General features: G+C 54.4%; 1 protein-coding gene across 2 annotated transcripts in view; it reads right to left on the reverse strand.

Annotated features, from left to right (window-relative positions):
* The window catches only part of Cpne5 (copine 5), an 84,346-nt gene that overhangs the window by 8,121 nt on the left and 52,701 nt on the right, over positions 1 to 23,524 (reverse strand). For both annotated transcript variants that reach the window (XM_059281550.1, XM_059281549.1), the window contains 6 exons: positions 22,952 to 23,055; positions 18,205 to 18,309; positions 10,318 to 10,359; positions 7,568 to 7,643; positions 3,331 to 3,384; positions 1,370 to 1,431 (listed from right to left, as the gene is read on the reverse strand). In XM_059281550.1, the coding sequence (XP_059137533.1) occupies positions 1,370 to 1,431; positions 3,331 to 3,384; positions 7,568 to 7,643; positions 10,318 to 10,359; positions 18,205 to 18,309; positions 22,952 to 23,055 (443 nt within the window). The remainder of the gene's footprint in view (positions 1 to 1,369; positions 1,432 to 3,330; positions 3,385 to 7,567; positions 7,644 to 10,317; positions 10,360 to 18,204; positions 18,310 to 22,951; positions 23,056 to 23,524) is intronic.

A 23,524-nucleotide genomic window follows, 5' to 3' on the forward strand; every position in this document is an offset into this window, starting at 1 on the left:
AGCTCAGACCCTCCAGAGTTCTTTCAGGGGTCTGACCTGCTTCCGCAGCCCCCTGCCTCCTCAGCTTCCATCTGTATTTAGCCCCATGGGGAACAACAGGAGGATTACTAATTAGCCAGAACAAAAGGAGCCAGGCCACCTCGCAGGTGGGTGCAAAATGGAGATAAGGTCTTCGCCCCACCCTCTATGTAAATTAGGAGTGCTATGCAAATGAGAGGGCGAACAAAATGAAGCTTGTCTGAAAATTGCCAGGTGCAGTGGAATACGAGGGCTGGCTGCTTAATGGAATTTTTGGTCTGGGGATTTTTTTGTTTATTTATTTATTTATTTTGCATGCCAGGAAAGTGCTGTAGCCCTGAGCTGCACCCCTAGCTCTGCAAAGGAAGTCGTGACGGGGGAAGGCTGCCAAGGCAGGGAGTGGATCTATGCGGACAAGGGCTAGAGGAGGCCTCTGGGTGCTCAGAGGGAGGGGGTGTTTGTACTCTGTAGGCAGAAGGAGGGCTTGTAACCTTGAGGCTGCAAGTTCAAGAGATGAAGGAGCAGTGTCATGGGAAAGTGAGGGATGTCCCAGGATAGCTGTCTCTCTCTGCCCTGGAGACAGGGCAGCCAGGTGCCTGCCAGGCTGGGATGCGCCCCGGGTAGCTGCCCTGCCTGTCTCCTCTCAGGCAGGTGCAGTCATCCCTCGCCTGCACCTGTGGGCTCTGGGCTGCCCACACCCTGACCTGGCAGCTGCCTGCAGGGAGTGTGCCAGGGAGGCCCCTCCTTGGAATCAGGCCACGTCTAGTAAGCCGTCAGGGAGGCTGCCTGGCTGTGCTGCCGCGCTGGCCTGCAGGCCACCCTATAGTTCCTTCTGCTCTTTCGGCTTAGGGTTGGGCACCTGCTGGCCCTGGGACTGTCCCCTGATTTCACTCTCCCTATAGGTCCCTGTCCCACACCCATCAGGAGCTCAGTGCTGGAAGGGACCTCAACTTTTCACCTATTACAACCTTGTGCTGAGGACAGCCCTGCTACCCACAGAGAGAACATGACTCACCACAGTAACTCAGAAAACCCAAGGCAAACCGGGACCCAGAACCTGCATCTCCTGATGCCCTGCCCAGAGCACTTTCTACCTCCCACACCTTGGCTCTCTTTGTCCTGGAGTCTCCACCACCATCAGGTCCCACCTCTGCTCAGAGATCTGATGTGACCCAGGCAGGCCCCCCTGGGCTCAGAATCCAGGCGTGGGCGGGGTCCTCAGCATGGGCAGAGTCAGCTTACAGCCCAGTGTCAGGCTCGGCTGGGGCCTCACGGGATGTGCTCTGGTTGTGCGGTATGGAGCCCTCTCCCACGCCCCGGGGCTGGGGAGGCCGGGGCCCATTTCTCTCACCCTCCTTTGATGTAGTCCAGGAAAGTGCTCTCAGACTCTACTGCAAAGGAAAGCAGTGTGACCTGGAAAAGGAAGGGGGTGTGGTTAGCGGCGGAGAGCCCCGGTAGTGACTCCACACTGTGTGGCCTGTGGAGAGCGGTCATCGGTCAATAGGGGCTGCCTTCACCCACGTCACTTCATACTGTGCCTGTGGCAACCCCACCAAGGACCCTTATCCACATTCTACAGCCAAGGAAACAGGTTCCAAGGACGCTGCCAGGAGGCACAGTGAGGACATGTACCTCCGCTCTGGATCCAGAACCTCCGTGACTTTCATACTGACACAGGGTCTCACGTAGCCCAGGCTGCTCTCAAACTGGCTATGTAGCCCAGGATGACCTTGAACTTCTGATCCTTCTGCCTCCACCTTCTGAGTGTCGGAGTGTGGTGGGCTTTAGAATCTCACTTAACCGTGATGCCAACCCTACCGCTGAAGCACAGGGCCCAGGCCAAGCGCCCAGCCATCCTCCAAGGGGGCCCTGGGAAACCCCAGAGCCCTGGCCTGCCATGTGCAGGGCTGGGGAGTCTTCCTGATGTAGGTCAGCCAGCTGTGCCTGTGTCCCTGACTGGCATGGACGCCATGCTTCTCGGCCCCTCTCCATTACCATACCTGTCTCTGTTCTCTTTCTGGGGTGTAATTCAGCCTCCACCCTTTCAGCCCCAAGACCCTCTGAGCAGCCCTCCTTTTCCCTGCAGGGGCCTGACACCCAGGATCCCTCTCCTACTTGAAGCCTCCGGCCTTCTGGCCCTCAGAGACTTTGGCAATGGCTTTGTCCATCTAGGCAGCCTGTCACAAAGAATTTGGGGTCATGGAGAGGAGCGAGAGTGAGGTCCCTGAAGTCAAGGAGCCCCTACTGGTGTGGAACTGACTATTTTACCAGCCCCTCAGCTTGGCTAGGCCAGCTGTGACCAAGCTGATGTCCCTCAACCTGAAGAACGGGACAGAAGGTCTGTGTGCGGCGGCCCCAGAGAGCCCCACCCAGGGGAACAGTGTGTGAAGCCCCACCCCAGAGAGCCCTTCCCAGGGGAACGGTGTGTGAAGCACCTGAGAAGCCACTGAACCTCCTCCCATGTGGCTTTCAGTCAACTGGAAACAGCCTACCTACAACAGTGCTCCATCCTTCACAGCCACCATTAGAATCCCTGCAGTCAAGGCGGAGCCGGGACCAAAGACGCCGGAGTATATTTGCACAGCAAACATACTCACTTGCTCTAAGACAGTGCTGGGGCTCTGCCTCAGGACCTTTGCATGTGCTATATTCTTGGGGGCTGAGTTGATTTCCTCCATAGTTTTAACATCTACTCCACTTGGTATCACTTCCCCCATATCTACCGCAATCACTTCACGGATGTGTACACATACATACACACACACACACACACACACACACACACACACACACACGTACTAATTAGCCTTCTGTGACCCCTATTACAAGCACCGGGGACCTGGGTCTGCCATTTCCTGGCTGTGTCGTTTGTCCACATAACACTGCTGAGTGCCCAGTGCGTGTTTGCTGAATAAGCGTGGGAACGTCCAGCTGATCTGCCTCCACAAGTCAAGGACCAGCGCTGGCCCTGGTGTAACAGTTAAGCAGAGTCAGTGGCTGCTGCCCACGCAGATGAAAGGCGGGGCTCACTCCCGCCTGACTCCTGACCGTGTGACCTTGACTGAGTCACTTCCCAGCCTGCAGCCTCAATTCCTCTCCATGACAGACGCCAGTATCGGCCTCTCACAGCGCCCACTGCCTGGGGATTCCCCACGAGCAGGCCGGCTGTTCCTTTTCCTTCCTGCAGAGATCCCCCAGGCTAATGCTACCCCCTCACCTGGGTCGGACCCCTGCACTGCAGCCCAGCTCAGGGCAATGCCCCCCCCAACCCAAAACACACACTGTGATGGGTGGGCGGGCGGGGTTACTCACCGTGCCAGAATTCACATATTTCTTTTTCTTCATTTTCTTTTTGGGGTTTATCACCTATAGAGAAAAGCAGCTACTGTTTGAAAGCATTCAGGGCAGGTTCAGGGCTCCCACCAGCCCTGGGTGTGGCTTGGGCACCAGCCTAGCAGGGTACGGGGTGTGACTGCAGGTGGGGAAGGGCTTTGCCAGGCCTTGTGGGAGGCTGGAAGCTGGGAGTCGTAGCTAACCCTGTGTCCCAGGCTTCAGCACAGTGGGACAGTTCATTGAGCTTTGTCTGCCAATACCCTCAAACCCGCCCAAAGCAGCCGCGTGTTGCAAGACGGCTCTGCCCACGCCTGCCCGCGCTCGCTGGGCTGTGCTTTCACCCCACACACCTTTCTTGCCTCAGCTCTGCCTTCCCCATACCCCTTGGGGCTTCCACTCAGGGGATGCCCTGAGCCTCTGAGCCTGGCTCTGGGCTGCCACCCCGACCCACAGTAGGGAGCTTCCAAACCAGATCTGCTCCTCCAGCGGCAGGGCCCTGCACAGTAATGACTTGGGACATCCCTGCTCTCCACTAGTGACAGCCAGCGACACCCTTCACCCGTGACATTTGGTAAAGTCTGTAGATGGTTGTCAGCACGTGCGGAGAGAGTGGGAGGTCAGGATGCTGCCCCTCAGTCGTGACCCAGCTGCAGAGGTTACCAATGCTGGAGAACCCCTGGGGCCGGGAGGAGGGCCACCTTGTCCTGGTGAGTGACACTGCATGGCCACACTGAGCTCAGCATGGGGAATCTGGGCTTTCTCTGGTGTCCCATCAGCAGGGCAAGGCAGTCCCCATGCACACTGTCACCAATTGGCCTCTCTTGAACACAGTTCTCCTCCCCTGCACGGCTCAAGCCTCCCTTGGGGGCCTTGGATAAGTCTGTAACTGTAGTGTGTCTGGTCTAACAAGAACTGACACCCACTTCTGGAGACAGAGGAAATCAGAGCACAGAGATGCCGGGTGATTTGCTTACGGTCACACAGCCAGCTGGGTAGACACAGGATTAGAAACCTGTCTCCAGGCCAGCGGTGCATACCAACAGGGCTGTCATCCTCAAGAATGAGTGACAGGTTCACATGGGAGGGCTAGCATAATGCGCAGGTGGGACTGAGGGCGAGTCTGAGACGTTGAACCACCTGAAGGGCCTCTCTGGTCATGGAGCAGTCCTGTCCAATCCCACCACCGGCTCCTGGCTGCCTAGATGGCCAGGCAGAGTTGCAGTCTCAATGCTGCAGTGTTTGAACAACTGGAACCAAACGTGCTCCACAGTCTCCCTTTAGCAGAGGGGCGGGAGCATGTAACGGGGCTGTGGGTGTGGGTTTCCTTACATCGCCTGTGTTTCATTGTATTTGGCTTTCTGTTTTTGAGATAGGGTCTCACCATGTAGCCCAGGCTGGCCTTGAACTCACATTTCTCCTGCCTCAGCTTCCTGAGTGGTGGGACCACAGGCACACACCACCATGTCTGACACATTTCTTTGAAGCTTTCTGCATTAGCTTTAAATTAACCTGTAGTCACATTCCTGCTCTCCAACACTGCTCGCTCCGTACATGAGAGCGTCAGATCTGAATGGAGAGTGAGTGAGCACCCTGTATGCTCTGAGGTCTCCTGGGATTCCCCAGAACCTCCTCTCTAGCCACAAGTGGCTGCCAGGTTCCACACTGGGCCACGGCACCCCCTAGGGACACTATAAGGAACTGGCCCGCTCCAATAGGCTACCTTTCCCAGTTCTGAAATCTGCTTTCCTGTGCCCCAGGCTACTGGGGATGCAGAACCAAATGCCCCGCCTCTGAGGACCCCATGGTCTTGGAAGGGGTCCAGGCACACCCTGGGGAGGGGTGGTGTATGAGCACAGACTTACAGAGGTGGAGAAGGCTTCCTGGAGGGGGCATTTGAGAGGTCTGCAGGGACCACAGATACTGATTAGAAGTGGCAGAGGGGGTCCTGGGGAGGCAGCTACAGAAATGAGGCTGTATGGAGGACAGCAACCTCAGAGGGCAGAAGAGACTGAGAGCGGGAAGCAGGGCAGCGCACTGCCCGGACAGGCAGGTAGTGTGTCTCTAGTCACAGAAGGGACCCACTCTTCCTCCACAGGCCAGTGGGGCTCAGCTGTGGTGAGGGCCGCAATAGTCAGACAGGCTGGAGGCTGCGGCAAGGGGGTCAGGTTACCTCTCAGTGCCAGCTCCGGGTGGAGATCTGCCTTAACATTAAAGCGGGTGCTTCAGAGGGTGGGGGTGTGGGCTGAGGCTCATTTCAACACAGCACAGGGTTTCTGAGCAGCTCGCCTGTGGCCGGGCCTCTGGGCCACACCCAGAGCACTCTGGTCACCGAGGAGGATGGGAGAGGCTAGGAAAGCCCACACCACGGAGAGGATGGTGGTGGGCTGAGACTGGCGAGCTCAGGAGGTAGTGTTGTGATGACCCCGAGGGGTTGGAGACTGGAGACATCTCTCTCAGGGCTGGCAGGCCGAGGGCAGTGTTTGAAGAGGCCCGGCAGGTGAGTCAGGCTTTAGCAGGCTCTGGGTCCAGGGAGGGGCCCACACACAGCTGGCTTAGAAGTATGGTCCTGCCAAGGTGGCTTCAGGCTTGGAGGTGGGGTGCTGACTGGTGAGAGATTTCTTTCACACAGTCTTGACTCTAGCAAGGCCCTCCAGAGCCCACCTGGCCTCCTAGCAACACCCCTGGGGTTCAAAGCTGCCTGTGAGGCTGTGGGAGCTGATTGTTCTCCTCAGGCTGGCTGTTCCATCCAGGGACAGCACCGAGGCTTCCCATGTGGCAGTGTGGTGTATTGTTGATTGACTGGCCGCGGAAAGGAGCCTGTGCCATCTACGCTGCTGATTCTCATTTTGCTTAAGAGCTCACAGCCAGCCGGGCGGTGGTGGCGCACACTTTTAATCCCAGCACTTGGGAGGCAGAGGCAGTCGGATCTCTGTGAGTTCGAGGCCAGCCTGGTCTACAGAGTGAGTTCCAGGACAGCCAGGGCTACACAGAGAAACCCTGCCTTGAAAAACCAAAACAAACAAACAAAAAAGATCTCACAGCCCCTGGAAGGCAAACTCCAAGAGAGCTAACCACTCCATCCACTTGTTAAGACCCTCCTCAGGAGGCCAGAGAAAGGCAGAATCTGCCTTGCCTGGGTTTGGGGGACTCAGGCAGCCCAGAGCAAGGCATGGTGCTGGAGTTCTTCCCCAAAACCGCAGCTGTGGGGGTTGGAGGGATGGCTCAGTGGTTAAGACCACAAGCTTTGTCTGAAGACATGGGGGCCACTCTGAAGTCAGGACCTTCACGGCCTCCTTTCTCTTTCTTCCTGGTGCTCAGGATTGACTCTGAAGACTCTTCCTGTGGTGTGTATGTATGTGGGTATGGGTGTGTGGTATGTGGGTATATGTAGTGTATGGGTGTGTGTGTTGTGTGTGTGTGTGTGTGTGTGTTATAAAAGTGTGTGTGTGTGTGTGTTATAAAAGTGTGTGTGTGTGTGTGTGTGTGTGGTGTATAGGTGTGTGTGTGTGTGTGGTGTATAGGTGTGTGTGGTGTGGGTGTGTGTGGTATGTAGGTGTGTCTGGTGTGTGGGTATGTGGTGTGTATGGATATGTGGTTGTGTGGGTATGTGTGGTATATAGGGGTGTGGGTGGTGTATGGGTGTGTGTGGTGTGTGGATGAATGTGGTATATAGGTGTGTGCAGTGTGTGGGTGTGTGTAGTGTGCGGGTATATGTGGTGTATAGGTGTGTGGGTGGTGTATGGGCGTGGGTGGTGTATGGGTGTGTGTGGATGTATGTGCTGTGTGGGTATGTGTGGTGTATAGGTGTGTGGGTATATGTGCTGTATAGGTGTGTGGGTGTGTGTGGTATGTAGGTGTGTCTGGTGTGTGGGTATGTGGTGTGTATGGGTATGTGGTTGTGTGGGTATGTGTGGTATATAGGGGTGTGGGTGGTGTATGGATGTATGTGGTATATAGGTGTGTGCAGTGTGTGGGTGTGTGTGGTGTATAGGTGTGTAGTGTGTGGGTATATGTGGTGTATAGGTGTGTGGGTGTGAGTGGTGTATGGGTGTGTGATATATGGGTATGTGTCTGGGGGGGAGGTCTGTGAAATGGGAACATGAAACCCACCTTATGAGACATCATGGAAGTCCCCACCCCCTCTCAGAGCTCCCACGTCCTTACCGTCATGACCCAGCACCCTTATGGGAACAGACTCCACCCCGGTGCATCTCACCTCGTAGATGTTGAACTGACTCTGGCCCCGGGCCAGCTCCCGGTAGCTGGTAGTGAACTCTCCAATGAAGTCGTGGCTGCAAGGGAAGACGGTGTTGAGGCTGGAGGCCCGGGCTATGAACGCCTTAGCACATCCTAGCCTCTCCCACAGCCTCCCCCGCCCCTGCCCCCAATCTGCCAGGGCCTCCACTCCAAGGCACAGAGAGCCCAGTATGGGGGGGAGCTCTCTGTTACTCATGGACCAAGAAAGCCGCTTGGCAGAAGACAGGGTCCTGGAGGAAGGAAATGCAGGATTGCTTGGATTCTTACTTAAATGAATTAGCAAGAAAAGGCATTTGGGGACAGTCACTGCGGAGTGAACATTGGATGGCAGTCAAGCATTACTGCTCAACATGTCAGGTGGGATAATGGCATTCAGAGTTACGTGGGGGAAATGTGCTTATTTTTCAGACATGTCTAATGAAATATTTAGGGGTAAAGCCATGAAGGAATTTCCTTTAAATTACATTAGTAAAATATAGATAAGGCAAATAGAGTGAAATTTAACAACTGTCAAATTCAGGTGGCAGGCTTAAAGGCATTCATTAACTCCTCCCTGCTGAGACAGGTGTTTCAATAACAGGGCCTCACTATGTAGTCCTGGCTGGCCTGAAACATTCTAATGTAGGCCAGGCTAGCCTAGAACTCACAGAGCTCTACCTGCCAATACCTCCTGAGTGCTGGGACCAAAGGTGTGTCCACTGTGCCCAGCTCAATAACACTTAAAAAATTATTGTTTTTATTTGATTTCTATTTGGGGCTTCTGGAGACATTGTCTTGTGTATCCCAATTTGGTTATGAACTTGTGTAGCCAAGGATGACCTTGAACTCCCGATCCCTCGGTCTCTACTTCCAGAGTGCTGGGATGACAGGCATGGCCACTATATGCTTGTCTCATTAATTTATTCATTTTGAGATATCTCCCCATTGTATTGCCCAGGTTGGTCTCAAACTCTGATCCTCCCACCTCAGACTCCTGAATAGTGGCGATTTTAGGTGCATGAAACCACAATGGGGTCTTTCCCAACCTTCCTTCTGTGTTGGGATGGAATCCTGGGTCTTGAACATATGAGGCCAGAGCTCTGCCTCTGCACTACATGCACGGCCCTCCCACTAACATTTGAGACATCCAGCCAGGTGGCAGGGGTCTTTTCCAGAGTGTGTTTATATTAAACACATCAAGAACTTGTACAAAACAGCACTCCCGCCAGCCTGGGTCCTTGTTAGAATGTAGTGCTTAGCACTCCAGCTGGGGCTTCCAGCTGGAGCAAGTGCCCAGGTGTCCCCGGGGCCATGCCCTGCTGTGAGCCCACAGCAGTGTGTGTGTGATTTTTTAAGTTATATAAAGTAGTGGATTTCATTATGACACTTTCATAGATATATTCACGTTGGTTGGGAGGGGAGCTTATTTAATTCTACTGGTCATTTGTGTGTGTGTGTGTGTGTCTGTGCTCAAACCACAAACCACAAATATGTATGGAGGTCAGAGGACAATTTGATGGAGGAGGTTCTCTCTGTCCACCTTCATGTGGGTTTCCGGAACCGAACTCAGGCTGTCAAGCTGGTGCAGCTAGCACCTCTGCCCACGGAGCCATCCGCCAGCCCCGAGAGCTTATTTATTTGTTTTAGTACAGGATGGAACCCAGGGTCTCACAAATGCTAGGCAATGGCTCTACCACTGAGCTACACCCCAAGCCCCACACTGTGTTGACAACAGATTCATAGCTATGGGACCTCTGGGGATGGGAACCGGATGGCAGGACCCTGTGGCAACTGGTGGCTGTCCCCAGTCTGCCAGGGAAGAGCAAACTCCCAGGTAAAGGAGGTATATGGAGAGTTGCTGGGAGGGAAGGAAGCATGGTGGAGCTGACCCTGCCGTCTGGAAGGGACAGGGAAGATGGGGTGGGACTAACACAGGCAAGGGGGGCACTGGAGAATCTTCCATGGCTTGGGTCTGACTCAGCTATGCTGGCACAGCACCTTTTATAATATGAACAACTCCCTAGTCCATATCAGATCTGGGAGATGCCAACCGTGACCGCCCTTCAGTAACGTCCCAGCAAGGAGGGGCCACAAGAAGCCAGATGATATGTCCGCATTTGCTTCAACAGACAAGGGGGAGACAGTGAGAGTTCTGGGTTCCTGCTTTGAGAGAGATGCTCTTGTTCTGTCCAGGAATTGCCAGCCATACTCACCCCTCGGTCCCCAAGCAGAAGTCACCCTCCTGCAGCCAAACCCAGCCCTCCTCAGGCACTGCCTGTCCTTCCTGAGGCCAGGACATCTTGCTGTCGCTGTCCCTACAGTTACTCAATTAGACCTAAGTCTATTCTCTGTGTTTCCGGTGAGCCTCCGCTAGACTGTGGGGCATCTCTGGGATTTCACCTCATCCTCTACAGCCTGGCCTTCCTCCAGTGCCGAGCCACACAGAGAAAGAAAGTGTACATGAATGCTCAATGTCCCACAGGACGGGCACTTCGGAGCATTCCCAATTCTGTGGGGCAAGAGCGCAGGCATGGGCTGGCTCCTGGCAGCCATGTGGGGAGAAGGGACAGCTCTCAGGCATCCCGTCCTGCAGGACCTCCATGGGGCTGAGCCACCATGACAGCAGACCCTCCTGCATGGAGCCCGGTCCCTCATTCCCAGAGTACCCAGATGGGCCTGGATCTCTACGTCTACTTACCTCCCTCTACACCTCTCACCCCCTGCCCTTACCTGCCATCACGATCCCAGTCGTACACCTCCACCTTGATGGTCCTAGAAAACAAACAGCAGAGAACCCTGGGTAGGATGGGCTTGAGGACAGATGGACCAGGAGGGATGCATGCACGCACTCCCTCCATGTTCCAAGCCTGTGTGCAGAGAAAGCAACCAGAGAGAGAGAGAGACCAGGGACCCATCTTGAGACCTTTAAGCAAGGATCTTAGGATTGGAAGCTACCCAGAGCCATGGTGGGCCATCTTGAGATCTCAAGGATTTGGCTGATGCGGCCTCAGGCCTCTGTTCACCCACCTTCTTGGCTTCCTGAGACGGAGAGGAAGCCTAGGCAGGATGCCAAACTGGGCATTTACCTGCATGCAGCAGGGCCATGAGGGGGCAGAGCTCACAATGAAGCAGGAAAGCTTCCGTCAGAGAGGGTCATGAGACTGCTTGGCAGGGAGGATCCTGAGTGTGGGGGTGTGAGCCATGAAGAGTCAACCCCAGTCCTGCAGGTCAAGGAAGGATTCCTGGGCCCTGAGCTTTCCATCCCTGAGACTGGCCCCTGAGAAAGGGTGTGATTTTCTTCACATTCTAGCCCAAGCTGCTTTAATTAGTTTGTTTTGACTCCTAAGCATGGGGCTGGGCTTTAAGAGCCCATCTTATTTTTAGCCGTGTTCCCATAGCAACAGGCTGGCGGACCAGAAGCAGGAGGAGGGAGGTGGAGGGTTGCCGGTTAACCCTTGTTCTGTCTGTCTGTCCTCTGGGATGCCCAGGCATGGGGATGCTGCCAGGCAGCACCTTCGGGGTCTGGGACAGGGAGGCCCAGGAAGCAGGGGCTTCTGGTCTTGAGCTCCACGTGGGACGCACAAAGCAGTGTGGACTGGTTTCCCTTCTACTAACGTCTATCCCACCCCTGGTGTAGTCCATCTTCTCGGCCCCGCCTGGGAGTTCTGCAGCTCCCAGAAGGGGGCGCTGTCTCCTTTCAGATGAGAATCTTCAGGCTATGTGTGGAGGTGGGAGGGCAGGGTGCAGATTCACAGAATGGGGGCAGAAGAAAGTTCCAGAATAGAACCCTGGGATGCCTGGAAGGTTAGGCATGGGCTAGCTTTCTGTAAAGGAAACAATATGAAGCAGATATAGAAGCATGCTTTAGATGCATCCTTTGCATTCTTATTTTATAAAAACAAAAGCTATGAAGGTTCCTTGAGTCATATTATTATGTGAAAGTCCAGACACCAGCACACCTAAGCTTCTGAAGGTGTTGGAAAGAGGCCAGGATGACACTGGTGGACTTGGCTTGGACAATGGACCCCAGCTGTGGGGCCTTGAGGTGGCATTTAACCTCCCTGAGCCACAAGCCCTGACTGTAAAATGGAGACAGTGAGAATAGTGAGAGGTTTGCAGAAGAGCTTCCTCTCCCTCTCCCTCTCCCTCTCCCCCTCCCCCTCCCTCTCCCTCTCCCTCTCCCTCTCCCTCTCCCTCTCCCTCCCTCCCTCCCTCCCTCCCTCCCTCCCTCCCTCTCTCTCTCTCTCTCTCTCTCTCTCTCTCTCTCTCTCTCTCTCTCGTGTGTGTGTGTGTGTGTGTGTGTGTGTGTGTGTGTGTGTGTGTGGTGGGGTCTAGAAAATGCCTCTTAATTTCCACATTTTCATCTAACCATGCATGAACGCCTTTTCCTATGAAATTTTCTTAAAGCTGGGCGGTGGTGGCGCATGCCTTTAATCCCACCCAGCACATGGGAGGCAGAGGCAGGCAGATCTCTGTGAGTTCAAGGCCAGCCTGGTCTACAGAGCGAGATCCAGGACAGCCAGGGTTATACAGAGAAACCCTGTCTTGGGAAAGAAAGAAAGGAAGGAGGGAGGGAGGGAGAGAGGGAGGGAGGGAGAGAGAAGGAGGGAGGGAGAGATGGAGGGAGGGAGAGATGGATGGATGGAAGGATGGAGGGAGGGAGGGAGGGAGGAAAGAACATTTGAGCCTGGACTCCAGAACTTGCAATCTCTGGTTCCCAAACTGACAAGGCTAGAAGTGACCTCAGTGGTGTCTAAGTCTGACCACTTGGCCAGAGTCCACACAGGCCACCATTTTTGAAGCTTGAAGTTTTGGAGGGACATTGGTGACTAGGTGTCCCGCGCTGATGGCCTCTACTTCCCGTTTCCACAGGATGAAGCAGAGCCCTAAGGGCACACTGTAACTGTCCGGATCCACCCATCTGTGCAGGTCTCTGCCTCCCCGCCCTGCCTGGGTGGCTGAAGGGAGGCTCCCACACTTTCACGGCTAGTTATGGCTCCCCTTTTCCTAGTCTCCCAGCTTTCCACAGAGACCTTCAGAGGCTCTAGCAAGGGAGACCTCTCCTCTGGCCACCAGCCGCTTGGCAGACTAAGTAAGTGACAGCCATACGCCCAGAAGCTATCGGAGGTCCCTAGTTATGGTGACAGTCCTGGGGATCCACAAAACTGCTCTCGAAAAGTTGATGAGAAGACTGTTCTTAAATCTTGCAGCTAAGCCACTTGTGGTGGCGCACACCTTTAGTCCCAGTACTCAGGAGGTAGACACAGGTGGATCTGTCTGAGTTGGAGGCCAGCCTGGTCTACATAGCAAGCTCTGGGTCAGCCAAGGCTACATAGTGAGACTCCATTAAAAAAAAAAAAGCCCAAAACCAACCACATAAAAAATTCCTGTAGTTAGTAGAGTCCCCTAACACTTGGTGACAGTAACCCTTGCTCTACAGAACACAGAAGTAGGTACTGAGTGTGGAGTGGCAAGAGCTCTGTGGATAGACACTGTGGCCGAGCCTGACACCCTGAGTTTGATCCCTGGGCTCCACACGTGGGAGGAAAGAACTGACTCCTGAAAGTTGTCCTCTGACCTCCACAGGGAGCCATGGCACAGCCCCCTCCTCTGCCACCAATACATACATACATGTAATAAAAAACTAAATCTCAAAGTCTAAGGGCCCGCTTTATTTCATTGGCTGGGATTCTGGCTGTGAACGGCTCTCAGAAATCCTCCCAGTAGCCCCAGCATGCTGCAGAGCCACTGGCCCTCTTCAGACTGAACAGGGCTCTCAGCCTGGTTGATTCAGAATCAGCAGGTCCAGGGTGCAGTGTGAGCGGGGTGGTGACTAGACGCTCCCCAGGAGATGGGAACTGGCAGCTGAGGCTGGCTGTGAGATTCCTAGGTGCCAGTTTGGCATCAACCTAGGCTCCTGGGCTTCTGCAGCCTGGGAGGGTCTGCTGAGCTCAGAGGCTACATTTCCAGCCTGGGCCTGGGCGGGGAAGAAGGTGAAGGAATGGCCTCATACAGAGGAGGGCCTGGGGAGAAGCTGGTTGCCACTGTCTACAAGGTCACAGCAGAGGGGACTTGGGACCTCTGAGCCTGGGTTCTGCAAGCTAAGGTCGGACTGGCTGTGACTTAGCCATAAGACCCAAGAGAAAGAGCTTCTCGGTGAGGGACAAGTAAACAGACCATAGTGGTCCATAAAACCAACATCCCATTTGGCACAAAAAGGCCGAGAACTCAGAGTCCCAGAGGAGGCAGTGAGGAGGGCAGGGAAGGGCATCACTCTGGGGACAGTAGCCCAGGGTGGTATCCCAGATCCTGCGGGTACTAGCTGTATAGCCCTGATGTGTTGGCACCTGCTAGGTTTCCTAGTGGCTGTACCCAGCAGGACTGCATGAGAGGTTGATTGGACCACGGGCCTGGGTACCAGGTGTTTGGAAGGGTCTACACTTGACTGTAACTAGCAAGGGGGAGGTCTTTTGCTCCACCCCTTGGCATTGTTATAAACAGACCTTTGGAAGAAAGTTCTGGGCCGGTGGATAAGGATCCAGGCCCACCCGAGTCTATCCTGTGTTTCTGTTTCTCTCCTCATTATTTCTAACTAAGTCTCTTATCCCTCATTCCTCAAGAGTCCCCGGGTAAATAAGTGTGGGGCTGGTCCCCCACACTGATGGCTCCACCCTGGGGGACTCTGTTCCTCTGTAAATTGTGGGACAGTTATGGCCTCTGTGAAGGTGCTGTCTCCAGCCATCCTGCCAGCACTGACACATGGCTCTGTCCCTATCGGGTCCCCTCAACCTTTCCTTCGTCGCCAGACAATCCTATTGTTTGTGAGAACATCTCCAGGAGTAAGAGATTATTGGTTTTGCTCACTGTTACAGGCTTGGCTTCGAGACCGGTGCCTGGCAGATATGAGGCACTTAACAAACACTTGCCAGCTGGCAGGGATCGCCTAACACCTTAGCAAATGGGCTATGCTGGTGACAGTTCCCTGATTTCACAAAGACACAGGAGGCACCAGAGCATGCTCAGAGTAAAAGGTCAGGAGTCAACGTCCCAGGCCCCTGACACCTGGGGCTGGAACCACAAAACTCCATCAGAGGGAGACTGGCAGGGTGGGTGGGGATGCAGGTGAAATCTGCAGGTCTCCTCCCTGAGTATCAACCATAGTATACACTGTTGTGGAATAGTACTTTAACAGAGGCAAAGATGTGTTACATTTGTTTATGTTGCAGAATATTACTTAAACAATGTAAAAAAAAATTTATGCTGCATTTGTTTAAGATGTAAAGATGTGTTACATTTGTTTATGCTGCATTTGTTTAATTATGTAAAGATGTGTTGCTGTTTCTCCTTGCCTGCCTAAGGCACATGATTGGTTTAGTAAAAAGCTTAACGGCCAATAGTTAGGCAGAGGAGGGATAGCCGGGGCTGGCAGGCAGAGAGAATGAGGGAGAATGAAGAGAAGCACAGGGCCAGCCTGGGGACAGACACAGAGAAAGCAGTATGTACAGAATGAAAGGTAAAAAGCTCTGAGGCAAAACGTAGGTGAAGAGAAACAGCTTAATTTAAGTTGTAAGAGCTAGTGGGACAAGCATAAGCTAAGGCCGAGAATTCATAACTAATAAGAAGTCTCCATGTCATGATTTGGGAGCTGGTTGGTGGCCGGAAGGAAAGCCTGTTACAATACACTGTAGTCACCTCTGGACATGGCAGTACTACTGGCTGCTCAGGGCGGAAGAAGGGATATTTCCATGCTGCTCACAAGACCCTAGGGCTGAGAGGCCCTCAAGGCTTTCCCTCCCCAGCAGATACTCGGAAAGAAACCGTAGTGAGGGAAAGACCATGCCTCCACCATAGCAGCAGGGAGACGGGTATGGACTGTCCCTTCTGAGGCCAGTTTCGCCATGTGCTACGCAGGGCTGATGAGGCGGCCCTTACAGCCATGCTTGAAGCATTTGGTAGTGGACCTGGCCCCTCCCTACACCACCTCGATGTCCAAGGGCCCCACAGAAGCAGTGGTGATGGAACACTCCCAGCTCAGGCGAGTTCATGATCTGTTTGCTCCCTGTCATGGTGTGAGTGGGTAACAGCAGCCGGATCCAGGCAGACCCCCTCTAATCAGGGAAATCCTCAACTCAGAATGCTAAGACAGTGGGACAGAGTCTGAGAACACCGGGGAAGTGCTTCTTGTCACCAGGGCCCTGTCTGCCACCCCTAGCTGGAGGGGTTCTGACCCTACCACCACCTTTGATGTGAGCTCTGCTCAGCTGGGCCATTCAGGTTTGGCTTTGTTTGGGAATGGAGACACACAGCACGGAAACGTGGTAAGGGGGACCCCAGACCAGGGACGAGCCCAGAGGTGGCATCTACAGTAAGAATCTGGCCATGTCACACTTGGTACTGAGTGCCAAGTGAGAGCATAGCACACGCGTCTCCCCCAGCCAGCCAGATATCAAGGCCTTTTGGACCTTCCTTCTTGCCGTTTCCTGTTCCCTCTCCTCTCTGAACCATCTGAGATTAATGTCAAAAGGACCTTGAAACACTTTAAGGATTGAAATGACCTCGCTGGGGTGTCCCCATCTCAGGTCCCTAGAGCTCAAGCCCCTCATCCCTGAACAAAGTCCTCTGAGCCTCCCCAGATCCCCTGCCACACTGTGTCATGGCCATTTAGGAACAGCTTTTAGAGCCAGCCTGGCCCAACTCCTGAGTCTCTCTCCACCATGGCTGGAAGCAGGATGCTGGATGGTTCCCATCCTCTCTGGGACTCATCCTCTCCTCTATGAAGCCCAGCCATGCGGAACTCTTCCCAGGCTGCCGGGAGGATGGACTCAGTTCATACTCAGGGTGTCGGGTAGACCCAGTGTGAGGTGAGGTGATCATGGCCAGTCTGCCTCCCCACTGGCCTGGGCAACCTGAGAGGCCAATGGGCCCCTAAAGCACCCACCACAGCAACACCCTGTACTGTCTGAGTCTTCCAGAGGCCCTACAGGAGAGGGACAGTGGCCTTCCACAGTGGGCACTCCAGGCAATGCTAGGCCTGGGTAAGAGTCAGCCAGACACATTGGCCCCTGGATTAATTCTGCTGCCAATCATGTCACCAACAATTTGTGCCCAGCCATGGAGAAGAGAGTCAGCCACCCTGGAGGAAGATGGAGCTGGGCTCAGGCCTGTCTACACTTCTCACCAATCACCTCCTCCAGGGGACCAGTGGTCAGCCCAGGCCCCACTCACGCTATCCCTCTCCCTGTCTATCTCTGAAACAGCTGGGTTCTGAGAGCCGCCCCTCCCTGGGGAGGCAGGTTTACGTGACTGTAGTCTACCTTTCCATCTTCTGGTTCTCCATCCTTTCCAAACCCCTTGCCCAGTACCCACACCCCCAACCTTCCAGCTGTCCCCAGCCTCCTTCAGATCCAATGCTGTTCTGTCCCCTTCCCAACTCCAGGTGCCCTGGGACCCAGCTAGGGTGTACCAGGGCTTTGTCTGACCACAACATTCACTTTGTCCCGGCTCATTCTGCACAATTACTTAGCTGTCTATGGAACTTGTGTACGTCTGAGCTCGCACGGTCAGAACAGAAGGTCCCAGAAGACAGAGACTGCCACCTGCCCCGGAATGTCACATAGTCAGACCGGACATAAGGTACTGAACACCCGGGGAACAGACTGCGGTGTTTCCGTCCCAGCCAAGAGGACAAAAGGGAGCCACCGTGCATCTTAGATGAGCGCCTGAGAGCGTCCCTGGAGGGAAAGAGGTGCCACCACCCCCATACCTACACCCTTGGAAACCCTGTGCAGAGTCCCAGTGTACCCCCAAGGGGTCTGTTCTGATGCCCCAGGGCTTCTGTGGGAGCGGCCAGCGGACACCCCACTCCTTCAGCCAGTGGTTCGGTGACTTCACGGAGACCAACACTGTCTTGCGGCACCCATCCGACCTGCCCCCCCTGCTCCCTCAGGTACCTTCTGCGGTGGATAATGACACGTTTCTCCGTGTGATTACTGGATTAATGTCTGCCTCCCTCACCAACACTTAAGCTCTGTGACGCTGGGTAGAGGGTGAGGTGGGCACATTTGCTCCCAGCTGACTTCCCAGCTAGATCTGGCACATGGCCGAGGCTCAGTAAATGAGCGGGCAGGCTGCTGACTGTGGTACATTATCACTCCTCCTGCTGGCTTCCTGTGAGCACCCTGGGAGGTCAGCAGGATTCCCAGGCTCATTTTTCAGGGAAGGACAGTTGAGAGACAGACAGGTGAGAGCTTGCCCAGCTGACGGCTCCCTCAGTCCGTCAGGGGCAGAACTCAGGCACTGGTACCAATGTACAGAGTTGAGGAAGAGAAGGACAGGGTGGCATGTGATATGACGAAACACTTCATAAATGCTATCGTCCCCACCCCCACCCCTCACCTGTGCCCACCAGGTTGGCAGGGGGTGTCCCTGGGATCCTGACAAGAGGCTAAGAGTGAGGTGGCTAGAGATAGGTCTCTCCTGCCTCTACCTGCCCCCATCATCTCTTATCTCTGCTGCCATCTGCCCCTCCCAGGGCAGTGAAGAACCCCAGGCCAGGGCACCCAGGACATCCCAGGTACCCTATGCTCTGCCCCTTGAGGAGAAGACTTCTTCTCTCACCTGTCATAGTCCCCGTTACACAGGGCCCTCACGGGGATGGAGAAGGTTTGCCACACCGGGTTGAGGGTGTTCTTCATGACCTCGGTCTTGTGACAGATGGTGAACCTGGCCAAGAAGAATTAAGGGAAAGGCATCAGGCCGGAAGCTCAGATGGCCAATGTCGCAGCCTCCTCCGACTTGTGACAGGAGGCGCCACCCTCAACAGCCACAGCCAGGCTACACAAGATGGCACAGCAGAGAAGTTCTGGAAGGAGGCAGGTCCCTGACTGGAGCAGCACACCTTTCGGGGAGTGTCAGGGACCTGAGTTCTAGCCACTGTCCTGGGGCCAGCCTACTGCGTGACTCTGACAACGCCCTTTCTCTGTGGGCAGTTTGTTTCCTGGGAACCCGGGAGCTGAACCTCAGGGCCAGGTGGGTGGGTGTATGCAAATGTGTGCCTGCTGTCCCCCACACCCCACCCCTGGGACACTTTCTCCATCCCTGGCTCCATCCCTGCACTCAATCTCCTCCACCTCCCAGCCAGACGTTGCCCCCAGGAACCGCTCCAACTGCTGTGTCTCTAATGTGCAAACCCTGACTGTGACACCCCATTGTCTCTCTCCTTCCAGGCTCTTCCTTCTCATCTCATTTGTCACCATCTGACATGGTCTGTTTCTCTCCTAAAACATTCTGTCATGCTCTGTCAGTAAAATGAAGGTCCGCAAGAATAAAAAGTGTTCCCGATGTTGATGACTGGTGTAGCCCAGAACAATGGCTGGCCCTAGTAGACAGTCAATCATCTTTTGTTTGTTTGTTTATTTTTATTTTGTGATAGGGTCTCATGTCACTTAGGATGGATTTGAACTTCTAATCTTTCTGCCTCCACCTTTCTTGTGCTGGGATTCTAAGTATTGCCACCATGCCTAGTTATCAACCATTTAAAAAAAAAAAAAGTAGCCGGGCGGAGTTGGCGCACGTCTTTAATCCCAGCACTTGGGAGGCAGAGCCAGGCAGATCTCTGTGAGTCTGAGGCCAGCCTGGTCTACAGAGTGAGTTCCAGAACAGCCAAGGGCTGTCTCAAAAAAAAACCAAACAAACAAACAAAAAATTATTTCATTTTGTATGTGCTTGAGGGAGTTTCTATGTACCACAATTTGCAATGGCCTGTGGAGGCTAGTAGTGGATGTTGGATCTTCTAGAACTGGAGCTATGGGAGACTAGGAGCCTCCCAGCTGCTGGGAACCAAACCCAGATCTCCCACAACAACAGTTAGGTAGGCGCTCATAATGGCTGAGCCATCTCTCAAGCTCCAAGTCATATGTTTGTTGTTGTTGTTGTTGTTGGTTTTCAAGACAGGGTTTCTCTGTGTAACAGCCCTGGCTGTCCTGGAACTCTCTCTGTAGACCAGGCTGGCCTCGAACTCACAGAGATCCACCTGCCTCTGGCATGTTCAGCAGGTAGATGCTTGATAGCACTGAGCTCTACCTCCAGCAGCCAAAGAGCCTGCTAAAAACAAAACAATAAAAAACCATAAAATGAAAAGGAGCCTCCGGGCATGGTGGCTCACACCTTTGGACCCAGCACTCGGAAGGCAGAGGCAGGCAGGCCAGTCTTTCCGAGTTCCAGGCCAGCCGAGGCTACATTGTGAGATACTGCCTCAAAAAACAAACGAACAAACAAAACCAAAAAAACTAAGCAGGAGCTGTGCATCTTGGGGAGTGATTTCATTGTTTTCGTGGCATTTTAGTCCAGTGGAGGCAAAGCCCTCTCCTTGGGCCACCTGAGTCCCTTGAGCGCCCCACCCCCCCACCCCACCCCCGTTGGAATCCAAGAACCTGCTTTGTTAATCATGCAGATGGGCTGTGCTCCTGCCCACACCCCTTGCCATGTGAGCCCCCATCTCAGGAGCAGCCCTGCCTCAGGATGGGCAAAGCTCTCCCAGCACCCACCCCAGTGACATTCCAGCTTGGAAAGGTCACCAGGAAGCGCCAGGGCCCCACCCGAGCCCACACAGCCTGTGCTGTCTCTTCTTCGGCAATTTTCAAGTCAAAATGTCATTCCCTGTCACCAGGCTGAGTGTTTCTCTTCTCTGCTCCTCCTCGCCCACCCGCTGGAGTGTGAGATCCACGTGGGAGACCTTGTAGCTAACCCTAGAGCTGGAGGAGGGGACAGGTATGGGGCAGGAGGGGCCCAATGCCAGGCGCTGGGGCAGGTGGCCGAGGGTAACAGAGTGACAAGGAGCAGATGCATCCTGGGCTTCAGGGATCTACCCTGGAACATTCCACCAAAGGGCAGGCTTTACCCAGCCGCCTCAGTCAGTCCTCCCACGCAGACCTCTGTCCTTCCTTCACGGCCCAACGGCTCAAGTGGGTCTCCGTAGCCCCCAGCCCAGTTCCCTCCTCCATGTTCCTTCCCGGACCCGGGTGGTCCTGCTTCTGTCCCAGGCACTCCCTCAAACTGCTCCCTTTAAGCTCTACTGCCCCTTCCATCAGATCCACAGGCTCCTCGGCTCCCCTCTGCACTCGCCTGGTACCGGGCTCCACTATGCCAAGTGGTCCCGGCAGACAGTTCGTTTTGGCGCACAGTTGGAGCATGAGTTTGGGAGAGTGTCACCCATCTGTCAGACAGATGTGAGTCTCAGTCCTAGGACCAGCTGTGCATCCCCAGGCAAGCCTTTCCCTGAGTGTCCTTAATGGCAAAATGAGTGTAAGAAGAATGGAGGGCTGAGGAAAAGGCACGTGTCTAATGACCCAAGTTAATCCCTAGGACCGGGATGGTAGATGGAGACGCCCAACTCCCAGAAGTTATCTTCTGACTTAGACACACACATACTCAGTCTCACACACACACAGAGATGCATACACAGACACATACACACACAGTCTCACATAGACACATATACAGTCACATACACAGAGACACTCACACAGAGGCAGAGACAGACACATATGGTCACACAGGCAGACATACACAGAGTCACAGACACAGACACTCATACACATGCATACATAGTCATAGACACACACACACACACACACAGACACACACACACAGAGACACACACATGCATACACAGTCATAGACACAGAGACAGAGACAGAGACACAGACACACACACACACACACACACACACACACACACACACACACACACACCACTCATTTTCTGGACTTGGGATGCTCTGCTTCCTGACAGAAGGTGTAATGTGGCCAATGCCCCTAGCTCCTGCTGCCTTGACCTCCCTATCATGACCCACCCCTCCTCTCTCCTCACACACTGATGACCACCGTTCCTCTCCAGCCCCGTCTGCCTTGAGGAGGAAAGGGCGCTGGTCCCTGCTGTGTGGTCCCCAGTCAGTTTCTCCAGTATGCCATAGGACTCTCAGGAATCAAGACTGTCACACCTGAGTGACACCCAACCCAAACAACTCCCAAGGCCTCAGCCCACTGTACCAGTTCCTCCAGCATCCCTAGCACTCTGGGATCCCTTGACTCCACGATGAGGAAAAGGCCTTAGCTCTGGTCCCCATGGGACTCCACGATGCCCCTCTGCCCCCTCCCTGCCCTGTTCCCACCCACAGCTCAGCTCGGGCACCTCCCACTGGATCCCGTGTCAGTCACAGTCACGAACCCCAGATCCTTCCCACACAGCCCACTGCACACGGCCCTCCCAGGGCCACTCTCCTGCCCCCAACCCTCCTCCTGCCCTCCACCAGGGCACTACAGGCCAGGACTCAGCCTCTCCAGAGGGGACAGTACATGGACACCCGAGTAGGGAGCGACCCCAAGCCTTTTCCTCTTCCTCCCTCCACCAAAACCAAGTTAGAACGTTCAGGAATATTTAAAGCACCCTGCTGGGCGTCCTTTGTCATGCAAATGATCACACCTAATTTCCTGTTCAGTAGTTCAGGTTTAAAAAATCAGTTTTCTCTTGCACCGAAACACACCTCCTGCCTGCTGCTGCTGCCCTGCCCCCAACACACACACACACACACACACACAAAATCGTGTGTGCACACTTCAGCACAAGGAGGCCAGTGTGCCCTGGGCTCTAGCTCTGCACCAGGTTGGCTCTCTGGCCGTCAAGCACTCTGCTCCTCACTCCACCCTAAGGACCCATTTTCTTCCTGGCTGCATTTCTCCAATTAACCCTCCTGGCCTCATCACTTCCGCCTTCTGTAGAATCCCAGAACCGGCTGCTTAAAGAGACCATGGAGACCACCTCATCCAACGGCTTCATTTCGTAGATGAGAATATAGGCCCAGAGAGGGGGGGCGTAACGTGCCCTGGGTCACACAGCTGGTTGGGGGGGCACCTAGGTTCTCAGATCTTCAGCCCAGGGTCTTTCTCTGTGTTGCTGACCTACATTGGCCAGTGCTCTGTGTATGTTTCCCTTAGATCTAGCCTAATGAGAGGAAAGGGAGAATAGGGTCTCTCCACTGCGTAGTTCTGAACATATGCTTGGTAGAGCGAGGGGCCATGGGGAAAAGTCACAGCATTGCTGGTCTGGAATGCAGCTGGGGAACCTTTGCAGGTGTCCTCAGATCTGTGAGGGGAGGGGCTGGTGCAGAGGCATTTCTACCCTAACCCTGCTTTTGCACACTCCCCAGGACACTCACAGCACCCACCACCGCTGAGCGCCTCCCAGCGTCAATGCCACAGTGGCTTCACCAGGGCATCAGCTCCACACATCAGGGGCCCCAGGGGTGGCCACCCGCCCCAGCCCTGCCTGGTGCTTGGTGCCTTGGGGTGGGTTAGGGAAACTCACGTTCCGTCCTCATTGCTCCTGTAGAACACCAGGAAAGGGTCGGATTTCCCGAAGAAATCTTTCTTGTCCAACTTGTTGGCACAGAACTGCATTGTGGCCACATCCTGGAAAGGAGGAAGGACAGGGTGGTGAGGCAGGGGGATCCCAGGGACTGGCAGAGGCAGACAGGGTGGGTAGCACCTTTTGTGTGGGTTTCTCTGTGTAATAGCCCTAGCTGTGCTGGAACTTATGTTGTAGACCAGGCTGGCTTTGAACTCAGAGATCCACCTGTCTCTGCTTCCTGACTGCTGGGATTAAAGGCGAGTGCCACCACTGCCCGGCGGACAAGTTAGCATCTTTTTTTTTTTTTTTTTGGCTTTTCAAGATAGGATTTCTCTGTGTAGCTTTGTGCCTTTCCTGGATCTCGCTCTGTAGACCAGGCTGGCCTCGAACTCACAAAGATCTGCCTGCCTCATATACCTGTGTGGTTCCTAGAGGACACTTGAGGCTAGGCATCCTCTCCCACTAACCAGTGTTCCCACCCAACACCCTAAGGGGAGGTGGGACAAGGAATAAATCAGGGGCCAAAGGCTC

This window comes from Peromyscus eremicus, chromosome 16_21, assembly GCF_949786415.1.
Source record: "Peromyscus eremicus chromosome 16_21, PerEre_H2_v1, whole genome shotgun sequence".
Taxonomy (NCBI): Eukaryota; Metazoa; Chordata; class Mammalia; order Rodentia; family Cricetidae; genus Peromyscus; species Peromyscus eremicus.